General features: G+C 42.6%; 1 protein-coding gene across 2 annotated transcripts in view; it reads right to left on the bottom strand.

Annotated features, from left to right (window-relative positions):
- The window catches only part of SMOC1 (SPARC related modular calcium binding 1), a 62,118-nt gene extending 45,616 nt beyond the window's left edge, over positions 1–16,502 (bottom strand). The window contains exons 1-3 of one of the 2 annotated variants that reach the window (XM_083398866.1): positions 16,159–16,502; positions 2,080–2,251; positions 591–703 (exon numbers count right to left, since the gene is read on the bottom strand). In XM_083398866.1, the coding sequence (XP_083254992.1) occupies positions 591–703; positions 2,080–2,251; positions 16,159–16,260 (387 nt within the window). In that variant the 5' untranslated portion in view covers positions 16,261–16,502. The remainder of the gene's footprint in view (positions 1–590; positions 704–2,079; positions 2,252–16,158) is intronic. The other variant, XM_083398867.1, reaches the window with a different exon arrangement.
- Between the last annotated feature and the right edge of the window lie 661 nt (positions 16,503–17,163).

The following is a 17,163-nucleotide window of genomic DNA, read 5'->3' as shown; positions in this document are numbered from 1 at the left end:
GCACCTACCCCACCTCGCTGCGCCCAGGCGCGCTGCTCTCTCCAGCTTCCTCCCTGCCGGGCCAGCGGCTCCGCCTCCACCTCTTCCTTTGCCTCTTTGAGCCGCTTAATTCCCAGCAAGCGATTAGCAGGCTCGGATTGGATCCTGCGGAAGGCAGGCGGCGCCTCCACCTCCTCCTCCTCCCGGCTTTGCTGCTGCTGCTGCTGCTGCTGCTGCGAGGCTCTTTTCCCTCCACCGACAGCGCGCTGCGCCTTGGAGAGGTTCAGCCAAGCCTCGATTGCTTGTCCCTTCCCTCTGGACTTGCGCCCCCCCAAATCTTGCGCCCGGTGCGGCTCGCACCCCTGGCACCCCCCACGCTACGCCACTGTATTTTATTATACAGTGGTACCTTGGGTTACAGACGCTTCGGGTTATGCATTTTCAGGTTACGGACCGTGGGAAACCCAGAAGTACCAGAAAGGTTTTCGCCAATTGCACATGCACAGAAGCGCCAAAGTGCATCACGCGCCTGCACAGACACGGCACTGCAGGTTATCCATTCCATGCATCTTCTCAACAAAAAGAAACAAGAATCTTGATGAAAATCTTACTTGGGTGAATGATCCATCCTCAGTGCACTCTGGAATGAAGACTGCTTCTTGCGGCTTCTTGGCTTGATCCAGAGCTTGAGCCCTTTCTATTCTGCATTTGCTTTGACCAGCATCTGAAGGGGACAAAATCCACTAGGAATTCAAGTAGTAGCAGGCAATACAAGACATCACCCATTGGTGCTTCCACACATGGGCTATTTAGAAGCAACCAATCATTGTTGCTCTGCTTTAAACTGGAATCAGAATAGCAGCTCTGCTTCAAATGTTCTGGAACCCAAATAACATTTTGCTGCCAAGTGGAGATCCCCCTTAGCTCAGCCCCAATTGTTGGTAGTAGGAACAGAAAGAACTGTCCATTTTAGTTCTGCTTCCAGTTCTTAAATTCAGGTCTCCACATTTTTAAGCCTTTTGTGAATTAAGGAGGAAAAATCGTCATGAACATTCATCAGCATTTTAGTGCAAATTTCTCTGACCATATTTGTATAAGCAGTTTTGACTAATGTACACATTTATAAGCATTTTTGCTAATATTTATGTTTGATAATAATTTCATTTCTCTGCCGATCAAAATATGTATTTTATCATCTGTTTGGAGAACATCACAAAATTCGGGTAAGCATGAATTTTGAAGGATAGTTACATATTTGTTCACATATTCTTTCAGAAAGTGAAAATTAGATAGATTCAGGTTTAAATGCATAAAGAAGCAAAGTTATCCTCTACCCCTAGATGGGAGGAATTTTTTAAAATTGAAACCATTATATGGGGGAGGGGGTTAAATACTCCACCCCCGTCGCTGAACTCCAAATCATCATTGCCTCCTATGCTGCAATTTGGCAGTGACGGAAGGGCGGGAGAAGAATCTGATGGAGAGGCATTATTATGGGTAAAGGGAAGGGTTAAAGTTGATCCTCCAGAGGACCTTCAGACCATAAAAAAGAAAATGTCTAGAGCAATCCATATAAGTGGCCAAGCTACTGAACAGTTACATAATTGGTCATCTACATCTGGGAAAATGCATAGCTATTCCACTGAGGTGAAAAAGAAACTGCTCTAAGGGAGGAAAACAGAATCTGAAAATGGAAAAGCAGGAGGACACCTTGCAGAGGTACCAAAATGGAGTGAATGAAATACAGCCTGTAAAATAAACTCACTCACAGGGCACTTTTATCCCTTCACACTCTATTAATATAACTTTGCTATCTTATTTTATCTTTTAAGCGCCTTGAGGCTCTATCAGGGGAAAAGGTGGGGAATGAATGAATGAATGAATGAATATGCACCATGTGAAGAATACAGTGCAAAGCTGTATATAAATTGTTGAAATAAATAATGCTAGCCATTTCCTCCTCAACAAACTGTTATTTGCAAATACAGATAATCCTAGGAGGTACTTATCTAGTGTAATGCAAGAATCAACTTACAGTTTGAAAAAAAGACCAAAAAAACCCCCATACCATTGTCAATAAAGCCACTTTCATTTCCTTACCTTTACATCTGCCTCGATGAACCACACTCAGGCTTGCATCCCTGCATTTTGCTCTCTGATAGTCACACATCGACTCATACGTCCTGCCATCTGAAGCACAGAGGGGCTTGGTTGGGGACCTGGAGCAGTGGAGGTTACATTGCGGGTCTCTGTCACGATCACTTATTAAAAACTAAAGGTGAAAAATAGGAAGTAAAATATATATGTGGGTTTTTTTTAAAAAAAAAATGAAGTACTGTGAATTTTAATACATTTTGTTTACTTTTTTCTAGCGTTATTAATGTCTTTGCATATATATCCTCCCTGAAGATATTCTCCCTTGCCTTGTCTGGTTCATTAGCTATGGTCACTGCTGGACAGGGATAGCCTGACCACTGTGTTGATGACTTCTAAACTGGATTTCTGCAATTCACTGTATGTGGGGCTGCCCTTCAGAAGCTCCAGCTGATGCAGAATGTGGCAGCCAGACTGCTGGTAGGGGCTCATGACTGGTGCTATGGGATGCCTCTGTTAAAACAGATGCACCGGCTGCACATCCACTACCAAGCCAGGTTCAAGGCCCTTGTATTAACATACCAAGCCCTGAACGACTTAGGCCCAGGACACCTTAGGGACCACCTGAATCCTTATATCCCAATTCAATCATAGAGATCATTTCAGGAAAGCCATTGGCTGTCCCTCAAGTTTGTGAAGCCCATTTGATATCAACATGAAACAGAGCCTTTATTGTTGTTGACCAAATGCCTTCCCATTCAATCTTTAAAAACCTGCTGAAATGTCTTCTATTCCACAAGGCTTATGCAGGCCATTAAAAATACACCTTTCCATGATAGTTAGTTGATGACCTCTTATTTTGTTTTATTGTCATTCGTTTGTGGGTGTGTATAACCGCTTTCATTTTTTATGGTATATAAATACTTTTATAAAGAAATAAAATAAACAATGGATCCAGATAACCGTTGGCCTAGAAGAGCACTGCAGTGTCCACTAAGGCAAGCTTTCTGCACACTTACAAAGACACAGTTCAAAAGGTGAAAGTCTCAGCATTTCCTTCAGTTTACCTTATCACTTTCCCCCAAGGATCCAACCAAATTTACGTCAGAACTGTCCCAAGAGACCAGCATGTAGATAGCGGCATGGACCACAAGGAAAAGTCAGAGTCACTGCTGTAATCGCCGTTCTTACAATTGATGCAACAGTTGTGTAAACCTTTATGTATTTCTTTATTGTTACATTTATAGCCCCCTTTTCCTGAAAGTTGCTCAAGATGACATATGTGATTTCCCCACTCTTTATCTTCACAACAACTCTGAGGTGGGTTAGGCAAACAGAAGGTGTCTAGAAAAAGGTCCCCCCCCCAGCAATCTTCAAGACCAAATAGATCCGGCACAAGGTATTCCAGACCCTAGTTTGAACACTCCAATCACTACACCACATAGGCTCTCTTTCAAAGTGAAGAGAACAGGTATTTAAATCTGTTAGATGTTTTCCAAGTCCAAAGCTGCTAAAAACACACAAAGTTCCAGGCTTGCTGGCCTGGCCAAAGCAGGCATTTCTGAAGTCTGCATCTCTGCACAGTTACTTCATTTTCAAAACCAAAACCCGAAGCTCTACAGATTTAAAATCAAATTATTCTCTATGCCAACTCACTCTTGTGGAGGAAGCCTATACAAACAAGAGCTGACAGAAGACACATGAATTCTACACTTCATGCAATGTAGGCCATGGTTTCGCATTTGTTCCCCTGCCCCTTTTAATCTACCATTTTGCCTCTTGCCTAAACAAACACATTACACAAATTTCCAGGGTTTGGGGATTTTATGTTCTTTTTTGCAGTGTGTTGGTGATGGTGCAGATGTTAAATAAAAATCTGTATAAAATAGCCTATCCAGCTTTTTTTTTGCCAGTGCTTTTTTGCAATAGTACTCACCAGTACATAGTGCCATTGCCTCTTTTCTTGCTGCCCATGGCAGCCATTTTGTGCTGGTGCCCACTGCATTTTTATCAAGGTATGAGTATCAGCGCCTCATTTTTTTTTTTACCAAAAAAAGAGCACTGCATACCACATTTTGAAAAGATGAGGAAGGGCCATAGCTATGTAGGTATTTTTGCAGCAGCATTTTAAAGCAGTACATGTATTTAAGGCTGGATAAAGAGTTTCTCCTTTGCCTAGGTGGGGGGGGGGGTGTCAAATCATGGGTCCACATAAAATAAGCATCCTATCTCAAACAGGCACCTAGTTCTGAATGTGTTTAACAGCAGAATATATTTATATATCACAGTCTGTCAATTGCAGCTCATTTTCTTGAGCTACCTGTTCTGCGTGTAAATCACTACTTTTAAATGGCACAGTTGCAGCTTTTGATTGTAATCTCTGGAGGTCCAACATCAAGTGTACAGAGAAAGCAAGTGCTTGTGATACTTTATGTAACCCCCACCCCCTACTACTAACACTACTACTATTTCAGGACTGGCCAATTATAAGTAATAGGTAAGTGGATTCTGTGGGGGGCGGAATACAAGCAGGTAAAGGGCAGTGTTGAATACTTTGGGCTTACGCTCTGTACCCAAGTTTCAGGATTCAACTATCTTTTGATTCCTGCTATAATACAGCATCTGAGCTTATAACAGGATTTTGCAGGAGCCTCTCTCTTCTGAATGCACAAATTCTAGGGTGACTGCTAGAGGAAGCCTTTCTGAAGTATTCAAAAGAGGACTTAAACCCTTTACTTTTGAACATGCATTTACACAGGTGCACGTTTATAGCTGCTTCCCGGACTAACTCCAGCCTCCTCTGACCTGGGAAGGCAGCAGAGGTGAGATAAGAGAGGTCAGAAGATAGCTAAATTTGCCAGGCAAGAGCATCTGCTCTTTCTCTCCACACCTCAGCACCACCGCTGACAAAAACAACAAACACTGATTAAAGAACTTTTTATGTCTGTGAGAAAAAGCAGGTTTCTTGCAGCTGCTCAGGAGCTGGAAGCACTTTTAGGATTTTGCTTGGGAAGGGTCTGTCCAGACAAAGAAAAGAAAAAAAGGTTTGGTGGTCACTCACTTAGGGCACAATGCACATCATAACCTACAACTGAGCAGTTTGGGCAAGCCTTTGTGAAGCTGCAATCAGCACCCAAAGAACTTCCCTGCACTAGAAAGAACAAATTTGGACTGATTATCATCATTCAACCAAGGAAGAGGAAGTGAGAGATAGAAAACAAAGGAGCTGGGGCAGGAGAGATGCCCTCACAGCCAAACGATACGATCATCTGTGCGTATGACATGAAAAGCATGGCATCTATTCTTTTTCTTTGCCGCACAAGTTATCTTAGTATCTTTTTTCCAATCTACAAATGGAGAACTGAGACCTCATTTGCAAAGCGACCAGATGCCGAAATGTGAAGCAAACTTATATCAAAGATAGATGTATCAAAGCACACCATCTTGCTTTATTGCCACAGTCATCCTTTACAGCTGTAACTTAATCCATCATTAGCATTCATGTGTGTTTTCCTTAAGTCCTCCTAAGGCGGCATCATGACTACTTCGCCCAGTCAATTTATACACAAACAAAAATACTAATGCATTGCTTCTAAACTAAGTAAACAATGCAGATCTCCACAAACTACAGACTGTCTAAATATCAAAATGTTGAAGGTACCGTGGATTAACACAGTGTACAGTGGCACCTCTGTTTACGAACGTAATCCATTCCGGAAGTCCGTTCTTAAACTGAAATCATTCTTAAACCAAGGCACGCTTTCCCTAATGAGGCCTGCCATCGCCGATACCCTTCCACCGTTCGGCTTCCGTTCTCAGACCAAGGTAAAGTTTGCAAACTGGGACACTACTTCTGGTTTTGCAGAGTTCGTAAACAGAATAGTTCATAAACAGGGCTGTTCTTAAACCGAGGTACCACAGTATAGGGCTGTATCCAACAGCAGTCATAGTCAAAACAGACTGGCTGAAATTAATGGTCTTGGCTAACTTAGGTTCATTGATTTCAATGGGTCTCCTCAGGGTAGAATTTAGTCGGCTACAACCCATAAGCATTTTGATATTTCCCCCTTCAAATTCTAGGGTGGCCAAATTTTCCTTATGGCTTCATCTTAAAGGTACTGCCAAGTAGTAATATTAATGGGTCAATGTTGCTTTTTTCTGTTTGATTTGCCCAGGAATCAAGCCAATTCTAGCATTGTTTCCTGGTAGATCAAAGACAAGCAGAGTTAGCATGATGATCACCGCATCACAAACACAACTAAGGCAGCACCAAGCCCCTTAACTATGCATATTATTCCATATGAGAGTTATTTTACACAGAGAGACAATAATTTAGTGTGTCTGCTGATGCTTAATGAACTTGCTATTTAGCAACTGTTTTGCTTGTTTGCATGACCTGTTAAAATGTTGTCAGAAGCACCAATACATAATGAACAATTCACAATTCTAGTCCAAAACTAAAATTTTATTATGTTCTTCAAGTTTGCAGAGAGTAAATATGTGGATGTAGGTACACATGGTGCTTTAGGATGCTGCAGGGACAGGATCACTGAAACTCACTGGTTGCACAGCAGTATGTGTTGATGAAATTCACTCTGCCCAATATCACATCTCCATGTGTTGACTTAAGAGTGACTGGTTCTTAATGCTACACTTATTGCTTTAATCCATCACCTGTCTCCTAGTGGAGATAAATGCTCTGACCTGGAGATAATTTCCTATAAATACACAGCATTTAAGAAATGTACCAAGAAATATTTGCAGCCAAGAAATGAAATAAATCAGGTCTTGAATTTAGGGTAGGAGACACAACATTTGGGTGATATAAGCTGAGCTCTTCCGATTTGCCAAATGGTAAAATCCTCACCTTCTGCTGTATGTTTCTCCTCCTCCCATAATTGGTTCCTCCCTTATAAGGAAACACTACGATACTGATGTCAGGGCAGAAAGTAAATTGTACAACACATTACAGGGGAAGAAAGGGTAAATAAAAAGACGTCTTGTGCTAAGAGAGTATCTCTGCACTTAGCAGTGGTTTTTCCATTTAACCTTCCAGCATATATTTTGAATTTCAGGATAAAGCCATTACAGCTTTCCTTGTAACAATAACCAGAGGCAACTGTAACTTAACACTAATGCAACTGGTATTTTAAACCCTCACCCCACAATGGCTTGCAACCCTGTTTCAACTGACTAGTAGACCAGGATTATTTTATGCCTCTATTTTAGCAGTCGTTAAGGAATGTGTAAAGGTTGTAACCATCTGGGGCTTTTAAAGTTATAAGCATATAGCTCAGTCGGTAGAGCACGAGACTCTTAATCTCAGGGTTGTCGGTTTGAGTCCCACGTTGGGCAAAAAGAATCCTGCATTGCAGGGGGTTGGACCAGATTACCCTAGGGATCCCATCCAACTCTTCGATTCTATGATTCTAAGGTGAGTAATAGGAGGCATATAGAGGGCCATTCAATGAATCTGAATGTTTGAAGATCCAAGGCAAATAAAAGGTACTACAGTAAGCCAGTAACTTATGCACATTTAACTTGTGAACATTCAACTTTATGTGCGGGGGGGGGGATAGAAAGGGGGCAAGGTTCTGGGGGAAATGACCTTGGCAATCCTACCTGCCATTGAATCCAATGTACAGTGGTACCTCGGGTTAAGTACTTAATTCGCTCTGGAGGTCTGTTCTTAACCTGAGGTACCGCTTTAGCTAATGGGGCCTCCCGCCGCTGCCGCACAATTTCTGTTCTCATCCTGAAGCAAAGTTCTTAACCCGAGGTAGTATTTCTGGGTTAGCGGAGACTGTAACATAAAGCGTCTGTAACCTGAAGCGTCTGTAACCTGAGGTACCACTGTATTTTGACTATACACAATTTTGGCTTTAAGTGCAATCCCCTGAACATAACCTCCATGCAAACTGCTGACTTACTGCATTTCTTCACGCAGCACACTGTAAACTATAGAATTCACTCTCATAAGAGGCAGTGATGGTGACCGACTGATTTTAAAAAGAGGATCGGACAAACTCATGGAGGACAAAGCTATCCTTGGCTACAAGCCACAATGGCTAGGTCAATTGCTGGGAGTTGCAAGTGTGGAGAAGACTGTGGTGCCCCGGTCCTGCTTGTGGGCTCCCCATGCACATCTGGTTGGCCACTGAGAACAGGATGCTGGACTAGATAGGCCATTGTCTTGATCCAGCAGGACTGTTCTTATGTTCTTATTACAAGAGCATATTCATTTTACTGGACAACTTAATATACACCTTGTTCCTGCTGCATGAAATTGTTCCCTTTTTTAAAGTCTCCATTGATTTATTATAATTGAACAGAAGTATTTCAAATCTGTGTGAGGATCCAAGTGCTTAATGAGCTCAGCTTTTAGACAGTCTCACTCTTCATGAAGCTGGTTTTTCTTGTGCTAGTTCTTCTTGCAGATCCTTGAGGACTCTCGCTTTGGAGCAGGTTCCTATAAGCTTCCTCCAGCATAAATGACTAAAGGGAGTTATCTTGTATTTCAGTGCAGCTATATTCTGTCCAAGTGTCTGTATTTTGTGCAGCTCCTACTTTGGGATGCATCCAGTGTAGTCTGGGGGGTCAGAGTGCTGAGACTCAGAGAAGAGCAAACAGGCTTTACCTGAACTCCTGGTGCAAAAGGACTTTGCGATAGCAATGTATAAGATCAGTTTCAATTTGCACAACTCAAGAGACCCCACGATGTCCTCTGCCAGTTAGAGAAATGTTTTGAAATACTCCAATGGTTTGCTCACTGAACTGCACCCACGCTAATCACAGCCTATCCAAACTCACAGTAAAGGTAACAGCGCTGCACATGTTTTACATTTTACATGGGAGACCACCAACAGAATATTTATTGTTTTGTGGAGGAGACAAAAATTGAGTTTGACTGCTTGTGGTCACTGAAGTCCTTGAGTACTTTCTGGGGGAAAGCAGGGGGGAAAGTCCATGTTGTGCCCTACCCTTAGGACTCAAGGCACATGGCAATTCTATACAATATGAAGGCACCCAGTTTCCTATCTCACAATTTAAATTCAGGCAAGAGAGGAGGGGAAGGAAAGGGGACAAACACACATGGCCCACTGTGACTCTTTCTGGCAGTAAGCTGTTTGACATTGGAACCGACTCCCATGAGATGTGGTGGAATTTCCTTCCTTGGATGTTTTTCAGCAGATGTTGGATGACCATCATGTATATTTTAGTTGAGATTCCTGCATTTCAGGGTTCGGATTAGATGATCTTGACAGCAGCTTTCTATTATCAACTGTCAAATTTATAAGGCTTTGATTGAAGCAAAGCCACAAGACGACCCAGCTGAGTTTTGTGGCTCATCTGTTGCTTGTTGTATTTAAAAGCCTCTCACAGGCTGTCCTTCAGTTTTTGTTGATTAGGTCTATGGACCCTGAGCATGAAGAAATGTGTGTCTGTGCATAGTCAAAACATTTCCTCACAAATGAGATAAAGAAGCTTGTTGAGATTATATTGGGAACATTTTTTTCATCAGCACAACCCGATTCTCAGGACTCCTAGCGTTGTTTTCCCCAGATGGAGAAAGTACATACAGGTCCTTTCTGTTTCTCAAACATAAGCAACCAGAATAAGTTTGGGAATTGTTGCTCTATGCAAGGTAATTCAGTGTACACAAACTGGTGGGCATGGGAAGGCTCATTTTGGTATGGCTTATGTGTTCATTCTGTCAGGCCACACGTGCTTTGCATTTTTGTTGACACTATATGTAAACTTCTGCTTAGAAAGGGATTAACATTAATTCTGTGAACAGAGTATTTACGCAAGGGTCTCCAGGACACATTTTGATATGTGCCAGACAGAAGACACATGTACTCCTAAATACAAACTGCATCTTAAGATACAGTCTGATGGATTCTCACATCTTTTGTTTGGGTATTATTCATATAGAGGCAACATTATCTTGCAATGGGAAGAAGCCAGCTTCCTTTTTGAGAGACACCACAATTATCTTTGGCACTCTTATTTAAGAAAACTAAGCCCTAGAGCCCTATCCCTGAACTTCTCACCACTCAATGAATGAACAGTGCTTTAACAGGAGAATTCGTATGTTTTTCAGGGGACAACGTTCTCAGGCATTAAATATCTTTTAATTTGCTTATACATAATCTATGCTGGGCCCTTCCAAACACTTAAATTCTCATACAAACCTCTTAGCAGATTATCTGCAATAATTCTGATCCATACAGCATCTCTTCCACATAAGTGATGTTGCAGGGCTGGGCACAATCTTATTTACTGCTTGCTTGTGGACTTGTTATTTGCAGGGAGCGGGACTTTAAGAAAACACTTTGGAACTTGGAAGATGTTAAAGAGCTGCGTATCATGATTCTAGAAACATGAACATTTGTTTTTCGTTTTGTACAATAAAGCCTGCAGGGAAGGATGAGTAAGAAACTATTTACAAGCTACTTGAACACTAGTTGCATATGCCAATACATCCTGAAGTGTAGAGTTGTCACCCATGCTGGGTAATTTCTTGAGGTTGCAAAGTCAGAATCTAAAACCCACAAGCACACAGTTTAAATGTATTGCAAGCAATGGAGGCTGTATCCAGTGTTGGTAATACTCAGAACAGACCCACTGAAATTAATGCTCATGACTACCTCAAAAGCATTAATGTAAATGGGTCTACTCTGAGTTGGACCCAACCCTGAAGCAGCAACAGAATTCCAACACAAGAAATGAGAAGGGAGACCTTAGTCGTCACTTCACCGCAGGAAAGGAATTTATTATGACTAACTGGCCAAGACAGTATTTAGTACTGAACCATGAACTGCTCACATATTTAGGTATACTAGTCAATACACCACATCCAATGGAAGAACAATCACACTGAGCACATACTTTCATAAGCTATTTATAAACCTAACGAAAGTTTTAAAATTAGGATGTGCAGGCAAATATTATCTTGTGCTTTTCTCCTGAAAGGGGTTAAAACATCTCTACCGCATGAATTCAGCACTGTAGTAAGAACAGTATTTTCCTACCTGTCCCACCCAATAAAATATATTAGGCTCCTGGTAAGGAATTGGGGGGGGGGGGAGAGAGAGAGAGAGAGAGAGAGAGAGAGAGAGAGAGAGAGAGAAAGACACAAGAGAACACAGGGCAGTGTGAAAGGTATTACCAACCAGCATTTATTTCACAGAACTAAAGGTTCCAGACCTGAACGTTATGTGCCTCATTGCAGAGACCACAAGAGCATGATTGCATAATTAAGAATGGTAGAATAGCAGCTACTTGTATGAAAAAGAACAGGCCTCTACCAATCCACAAGGGCAAGAGGCCTTGATTCACTGGTGCGGGCCTCTGATGAGTGTGACAAGAGGACCCCACAACTCTTCTCTCCCAGCTTAGGAACAGGAAAATAGTTGTTCTTCATTGCACTGAGCTTTAAAGCAAGCAGAAGCAGTATGAGCTTGCCACAACAATTCTTCATCTACATTTATTACTGATGCACCAAGAACCAGTTGCCTACGAAGTATTGGTTACAAGTAATTGTACAAGTCAAAAGTGACCACGTACAATTTCCCCCCTGTGCAGGACCTATGTTCATTAAGGGGGGAGGGACAATTATTTCAGTTAGGTAGGTAGGATGACTTCCAAACCCTTTCTAGTCTAGTACATTGGGGATCCTTATGCTGCGAGCTGCAAGCTGTTATCAGGTAGCTGGCTAGTTACAGCAAAGGTCCAAGCTGTGCTTCCAGAGTCCTCCACCACCATAAACATTCACACAAAAGAGCTCTACAGAAATAGTACCAAGACCGAACCCCAATCCCACTCTTAGGCCTATCTCATACTTCCATCTCATGCTCAGATTACCTTTAAAAGCTTTCACTATACTGTGGGAAAATGCAAACAAGAAGGGCCTGATGGAAAGTATGGAAGAATTCTCCTACATATAAATGAACAGACTGATACTGTAGGTAAGTTAATCTACAGTTGGCAAGCCAAGCTGACAAAGTAGGTGGGTGGGAGAAAGGGGGGGTTAATTCAAGTGTGATTAGTTATGTCTTCATCTTTTTCTTGCTGACACACAGCCAGAAGTTTCTTTTATTCTTCTCTCCAGGAACTGTTAATCTTTCAAACATATAGGGGACAGAAAACCCAGATGTTCCACTATCTCTACCCAATTTAGCAACATATATTTATTATCTAGTAGATTCCACATTCCAGATGGCACAAAAAAGGTTGTGTCCCCTTTGAAACAGCTCACTATGTTATGAAACACTACTGTTTAAGTATTTTTTAAAAATAAAAAAGGCAGTATAGTCAGGGATGAGAGTTTATTTGTGCAAATATATATTTGCTTTTGTAAAATGGATCAGTTACTCTTCCACAGAAGGGGCTGCAGAAAATTCTTGGAAAAGGTTCTATTTTCTAGTCAGTTTCAGTATTGTGATACTTTTGAAAAACCCAAGGTGCATCATACATTTCAAACACATTGAACGCACATCAAGAGCATAAGATTTTCCCCAAAGAATCCTAGGACAATAGTCTTTCTCACATAGCTACAATACCCAGCCACCTTACCAAACCACAGTTCTCATGGTTTTTTGGAGGAAGACATGCACTTTAGATGTGTGTTGGATATACTTTAAATGGATGGGGCTCTTTTCACTATTCCAGTGGTACCTCATTTTGAGTCTGCCCCGTTTAGGGTCCATTTCGTCCAACATCCATGGCAAACCCAGAAGTACCGGAATGGGTTACTTCCGGGTTTGCCGCTCATGCATGTGCAGAAGCGCTAAATCACACTTCACACATGCGCAAAGAGGCGCTTTGCTGAGCGCCCCTTTCGTCGAGCATCCGGGACTCCGGAACGGATCTCAGACGGCTGTAGATGGCAGTTTCTTGAAACCATATAATAAACTAGTTATCCAGCCTGAAAGTTTAGCCTATAAGGTTATTTTCTCATAGGGAACAAACTTGTGAAGCTTCACAGGGAAGGAGGAACGCATAGCCATTTAGCATGGTTTAAGAACAACTTGGATTAAGAACACTGCAAACCCCGAAGTAGGTGTTTTGGTTGGTGAACTTTGCCTTGGAATAAGAACATATTCCGCTTCCTGTTAAGTGTGTTCCATTTGTAAATTGAGTCCCCTGCTGCTATGGGAAAGCACACCTTGGTTTAAGAACGCTTTGGTTTAAGAACGGACTCCCAGAACAGATTAAGTTTGTAAACTAAGATACCACTGTACAAGGTGCATAATATGTATTGTGTTGGGCCTTCTTCTCGAGCATCTTGTGGTGCCTGGTAAATCCTCCAGGCAAGTTTCAGGCATCAACACAACTGAATTGTGGAGCTGTCCTGTTTTCAGCATCTTCTCCATAAATACATGCATTTTTAAAGGGAGCGCTATTACCTAGCCTAATATGCTAGGGAAAGTAACTACTGCTAGAATCAATCTATGGAATGAGAGGGGAGGCAGACTTGATCTAAATCCTTTCAGTGTTTTTTGACATCTTGATAACATACGCAGAGAATAAAATAGCCTCTTTAAAAAAAAATGACACTAATTGTTTCATTTGATCAGGAGAGGAATCTTATTATTAGAATAACCATCTGCCTCCATCAACTAGGCAGTTTTAACACCCAGGGATAAAGCACTGTAAGATCTGTAGGATTCAGGGGCAGGGCAATGCCATCATTTCCAATTAAACAAAATGAATTCTGTGGATTCAGATTTCCAGTAACTTTTTGCTACTCTGCATTCTCTAATTTTGGGGAAAATCAAGACTCTGGTCAAGCTGCAGCACTGATTTCACATGCTTGCTACTTCCCCCAAACAAGTGGAAGTAATTCCTGAAGAGGATATTATTTAGCAAGCCAGAGCTTTACATCTTCCCCCTTACTGCAGATCTCATAACAGGATTAGAGAAAACTGAGTAATATGGCTTAGCCACTATAAAGCCCTGCAATGAATTATTCAAAAAATGTTTTGTTATGCAGATGGCAGCGTAAAGCACAGCATATTTATACTGGTGACAGCTTTATTGGCAGAGCCTAATGGTCAGGGGAAAGTGTATCAGATAGGATAACCCCCTTTGACTTTCAACATGCTAACAAACGAGCAGGCAAAAATAAAAAGCCCCATACTTTTCAAACAAATCACTTGGGAAGGGGGAGGAGACGGGATTTACGAGTTAAACATCCATTAAATCCACAGTTTTACACTGAAGAGGAAACAAGTAAAGAGTTTTAAAGGGCATAGATCTTCCACAACAAAGATAGGGGACGTAAGGTTCGCTGCAAACCAGGAAGAAAAAGAAGCTTTAACTCAAGCACCATTTGAAATTAAAAGTTTGTTGAACCCATGTAGCAAGAAAGTGGCAAATCAGCAGCTGCTTTTTATTGGGCTTAGGGGTCTCTTGAAATAGCTTCTATTCCTCAAAAAGATACTGTGCAGGGAGCAATTAGAGAGGCTTGTAAAGTCAAGTATATAAAAATGGTCTACGTGGATTTAGTTTGATAGACAAGCGTATGTAGTTTATACGGGCTGGCATCAGGATTAGTGTGCTTCGCTTTTCAGCTCAACTGTTCCTAATTAAAGCACTCAGATACCACAACACTGGAGCTCATGTGAATGCTTTCCCAAAGAGATGCCACCATCATACCGAGTAGCATGGCTTGGGGATAGAAGTGCTTTAGGTATACACTGGAACTTTAGGTTACAACACTCCATGCACAGAGCAGAGACCCTGCTTTTCTGCTGCCCTTTGAATTCTTGACTTCAAAGATTTGTGACACGCAGTGGAACATTTTACCACATTTTAGCTGTTACTGTGCTACACATCTGCTCATAAAAGGAGCTAGAAAAGATATGACAGAAGGATGCATTTTTATTCCTCTATACTGCTTAATAGTAGGGTGCTCTTAAAACATTTTTACAGTCTAGTACTAAGAGATAGTTCTCCAGCAAGCTGGAGAAGAGGGTTCTTCTCACCTTCTCCTCAGTAGCAGCTTCTACTCCATAAAACTTCCAGTCTTGAACAGGGCATTAGATTTAGTGCATAAAATATACAGTACACATACCTGACTTTCCAGCTGGAGAGGTGCTGTTTAAGGACACTTTTTAGTGCTTTCCTCAGATCTACCCCCACAATATAGGAGGAGGAGGGAAATGCCTGGCTAATATAGGCTGTTTTATCATTGTTATTTGAAGTCAGCCTATTATCATTAATGGAGCTTTTTCTCAGGTAAGTGCATATAGGACTTCAGCCATAAATGGTTAGAATCCAGAGTTACTCTGCATCAGTGTGAGGTGTGCTATTAATTTTAAAACATCAAAGAAAGCAACTGTTTCCCTCACAAAATATTTTTGGAAATTGTAAAATATTCCCTTTTTGCAAATGATTAAAACACAGTTCTCAACCCTTGTAACCTGGACTTGATGCAACATCAGTGTTCTTATGGGGCACTTAACTCGAGGGCAAACAGATTCATTTACTCCCCCTTTGAGACATAAAAAAGGGAAAGTCCTAAAGCTATGTTTGGATAGCAAGGCAATTTTGTTCAATGCAAAATTAACAAGAGAATGCTAAATTACTCCCTGACCATATGTTCGCCGCACTGCAGTTTTAGCCCTTCATGTTGCGCCTGGGCTTTTGATCCTGGGGATCAAACCACAACAATTAAAAACAAGGCTTAAGAACCCAAGCAGGCCCCCCACCCCACCCCTAGAGGAGTCTGTCTCCCACTTGCCCCACGAAACAGCTCCCCAGAATGGCTGAGCTCCATCTCCAACAACGTGGGGTCAGGAAAGGCACACTGAACCAGTAAGTTGGTGGTGATGGGTTTTGTGTGTGTGTGTTTTTAATACATTTTCCTCAGGCTGTCTTTCAAGAGCCAGTCATAGGTATGAAAGGGAAAAAGCTTGCTTTAAAGGAAAAACTTTTTTCCAGCTTCAGTCAAGCCGTTTAGAAGCAACCAGCAAGCCTTATCGAGAAGGAATCTAAACCAGGCGAGGCGCAAACTTGAACGCCCCCTCCTCTTCCTCCCACCAGAAACGGCGAGGCAAGCAAGCGAGTTCCACTCACCCGGGGCCCCGTCGCGCGGTGGGCAGAAACCAGAGGCACCACAGCCAGCAGCAGCGCCAACAGCAAGCGAGGAGCCCCAGAGCCCCAGCGTCGAGCAGGCATCGTCGGGGGTGGGAAGGAGGAGGAGAAGAAGAAGGGGAGAAAACGCAGCCACAAGACTTCCCCCTTTCGTCGCTGGTGGCTGAAGGTGTTGGCTTTGGGGTGGCTTCTTCAACTTGCTGCTTTCCTCCCCTTTGGAAGCCGAGAGAGTCGAGCGAATTCTCCCGCCTTCTCTTCCCCACAGCGAGCGCGTTGCGCACCCTCCAGCTGCAACAGGTTAAATGCCATTCGGAGGAAGGATTCCTATTATAAAGCGCGCGGCTGGGGCGGGGCCAGGCGAGGCCGGGCCGCTTGACGGACAGCTTCCCTGAGCGGCCAAAAGCGTGAGAAGACACATCCCCACAAACAGGAGACTTACATGTGCTTTATCTGTCTGTCTGCCCGTCTCTCTTTTGCTACTGCTGGTTTTGGCCAATCTCTTGAATGTTTTTACATCCCTGCTCTTAACTGGTTTCTTCTCATCGAGAGTTTTAATGTTTTGGGTTGTGTTTTTAGAAACGGCTTCGAGGTTTTCTTTCCAGTCAAGCGGTATATAAATGGCGTGAAATGAAAATTATAAAGGCACAGCCTTCACACTTTCCCTCTGTGCTTGTTTTGCATCTGAAATCGGCCCATTTGTGTACTCTCTCACACGCACCTCTGCCCCGAAGATGAACCACAAAGGACACAGAATAATAGAATTGACATTATATGGAGAAAGAAAAGTTCAGTTCCACCCCAAGAAGGAATCAGAAGCTTGATTGAAGTTATGATACAGTCAGTGGCGTAGCGTGGGTTGTCAGCACCCGGGGCAAGGCAAGTAATTTGCGCCCCCTAACCCCTGGATTTTAGCACCGCGAGTGCGAGCGCGCCCCCCCCAGATGTTGCGCCCGGTGCGGCCGGCCCCCCCTGCACCCCCCACGCTAC

The sequence above is a fragment of the Podarcis tiliguerta genome (assembly GCF_965153285.1).
Source record: "Podarcis tiliguerta genome assembly, chromosome: 1".
NCBI classification, from domain to species: domain Eukaryota; kingdom Metazoa; phylum Chordata; class Lepidosauria; order Squamata; family Lacertidae; genus Podarcis; species Podarcis tiliguerta.
Note: the sequence above shows the minus strand (reverse complement) of the source record. Positions and strands in the feature narration are given on the sequence as shown.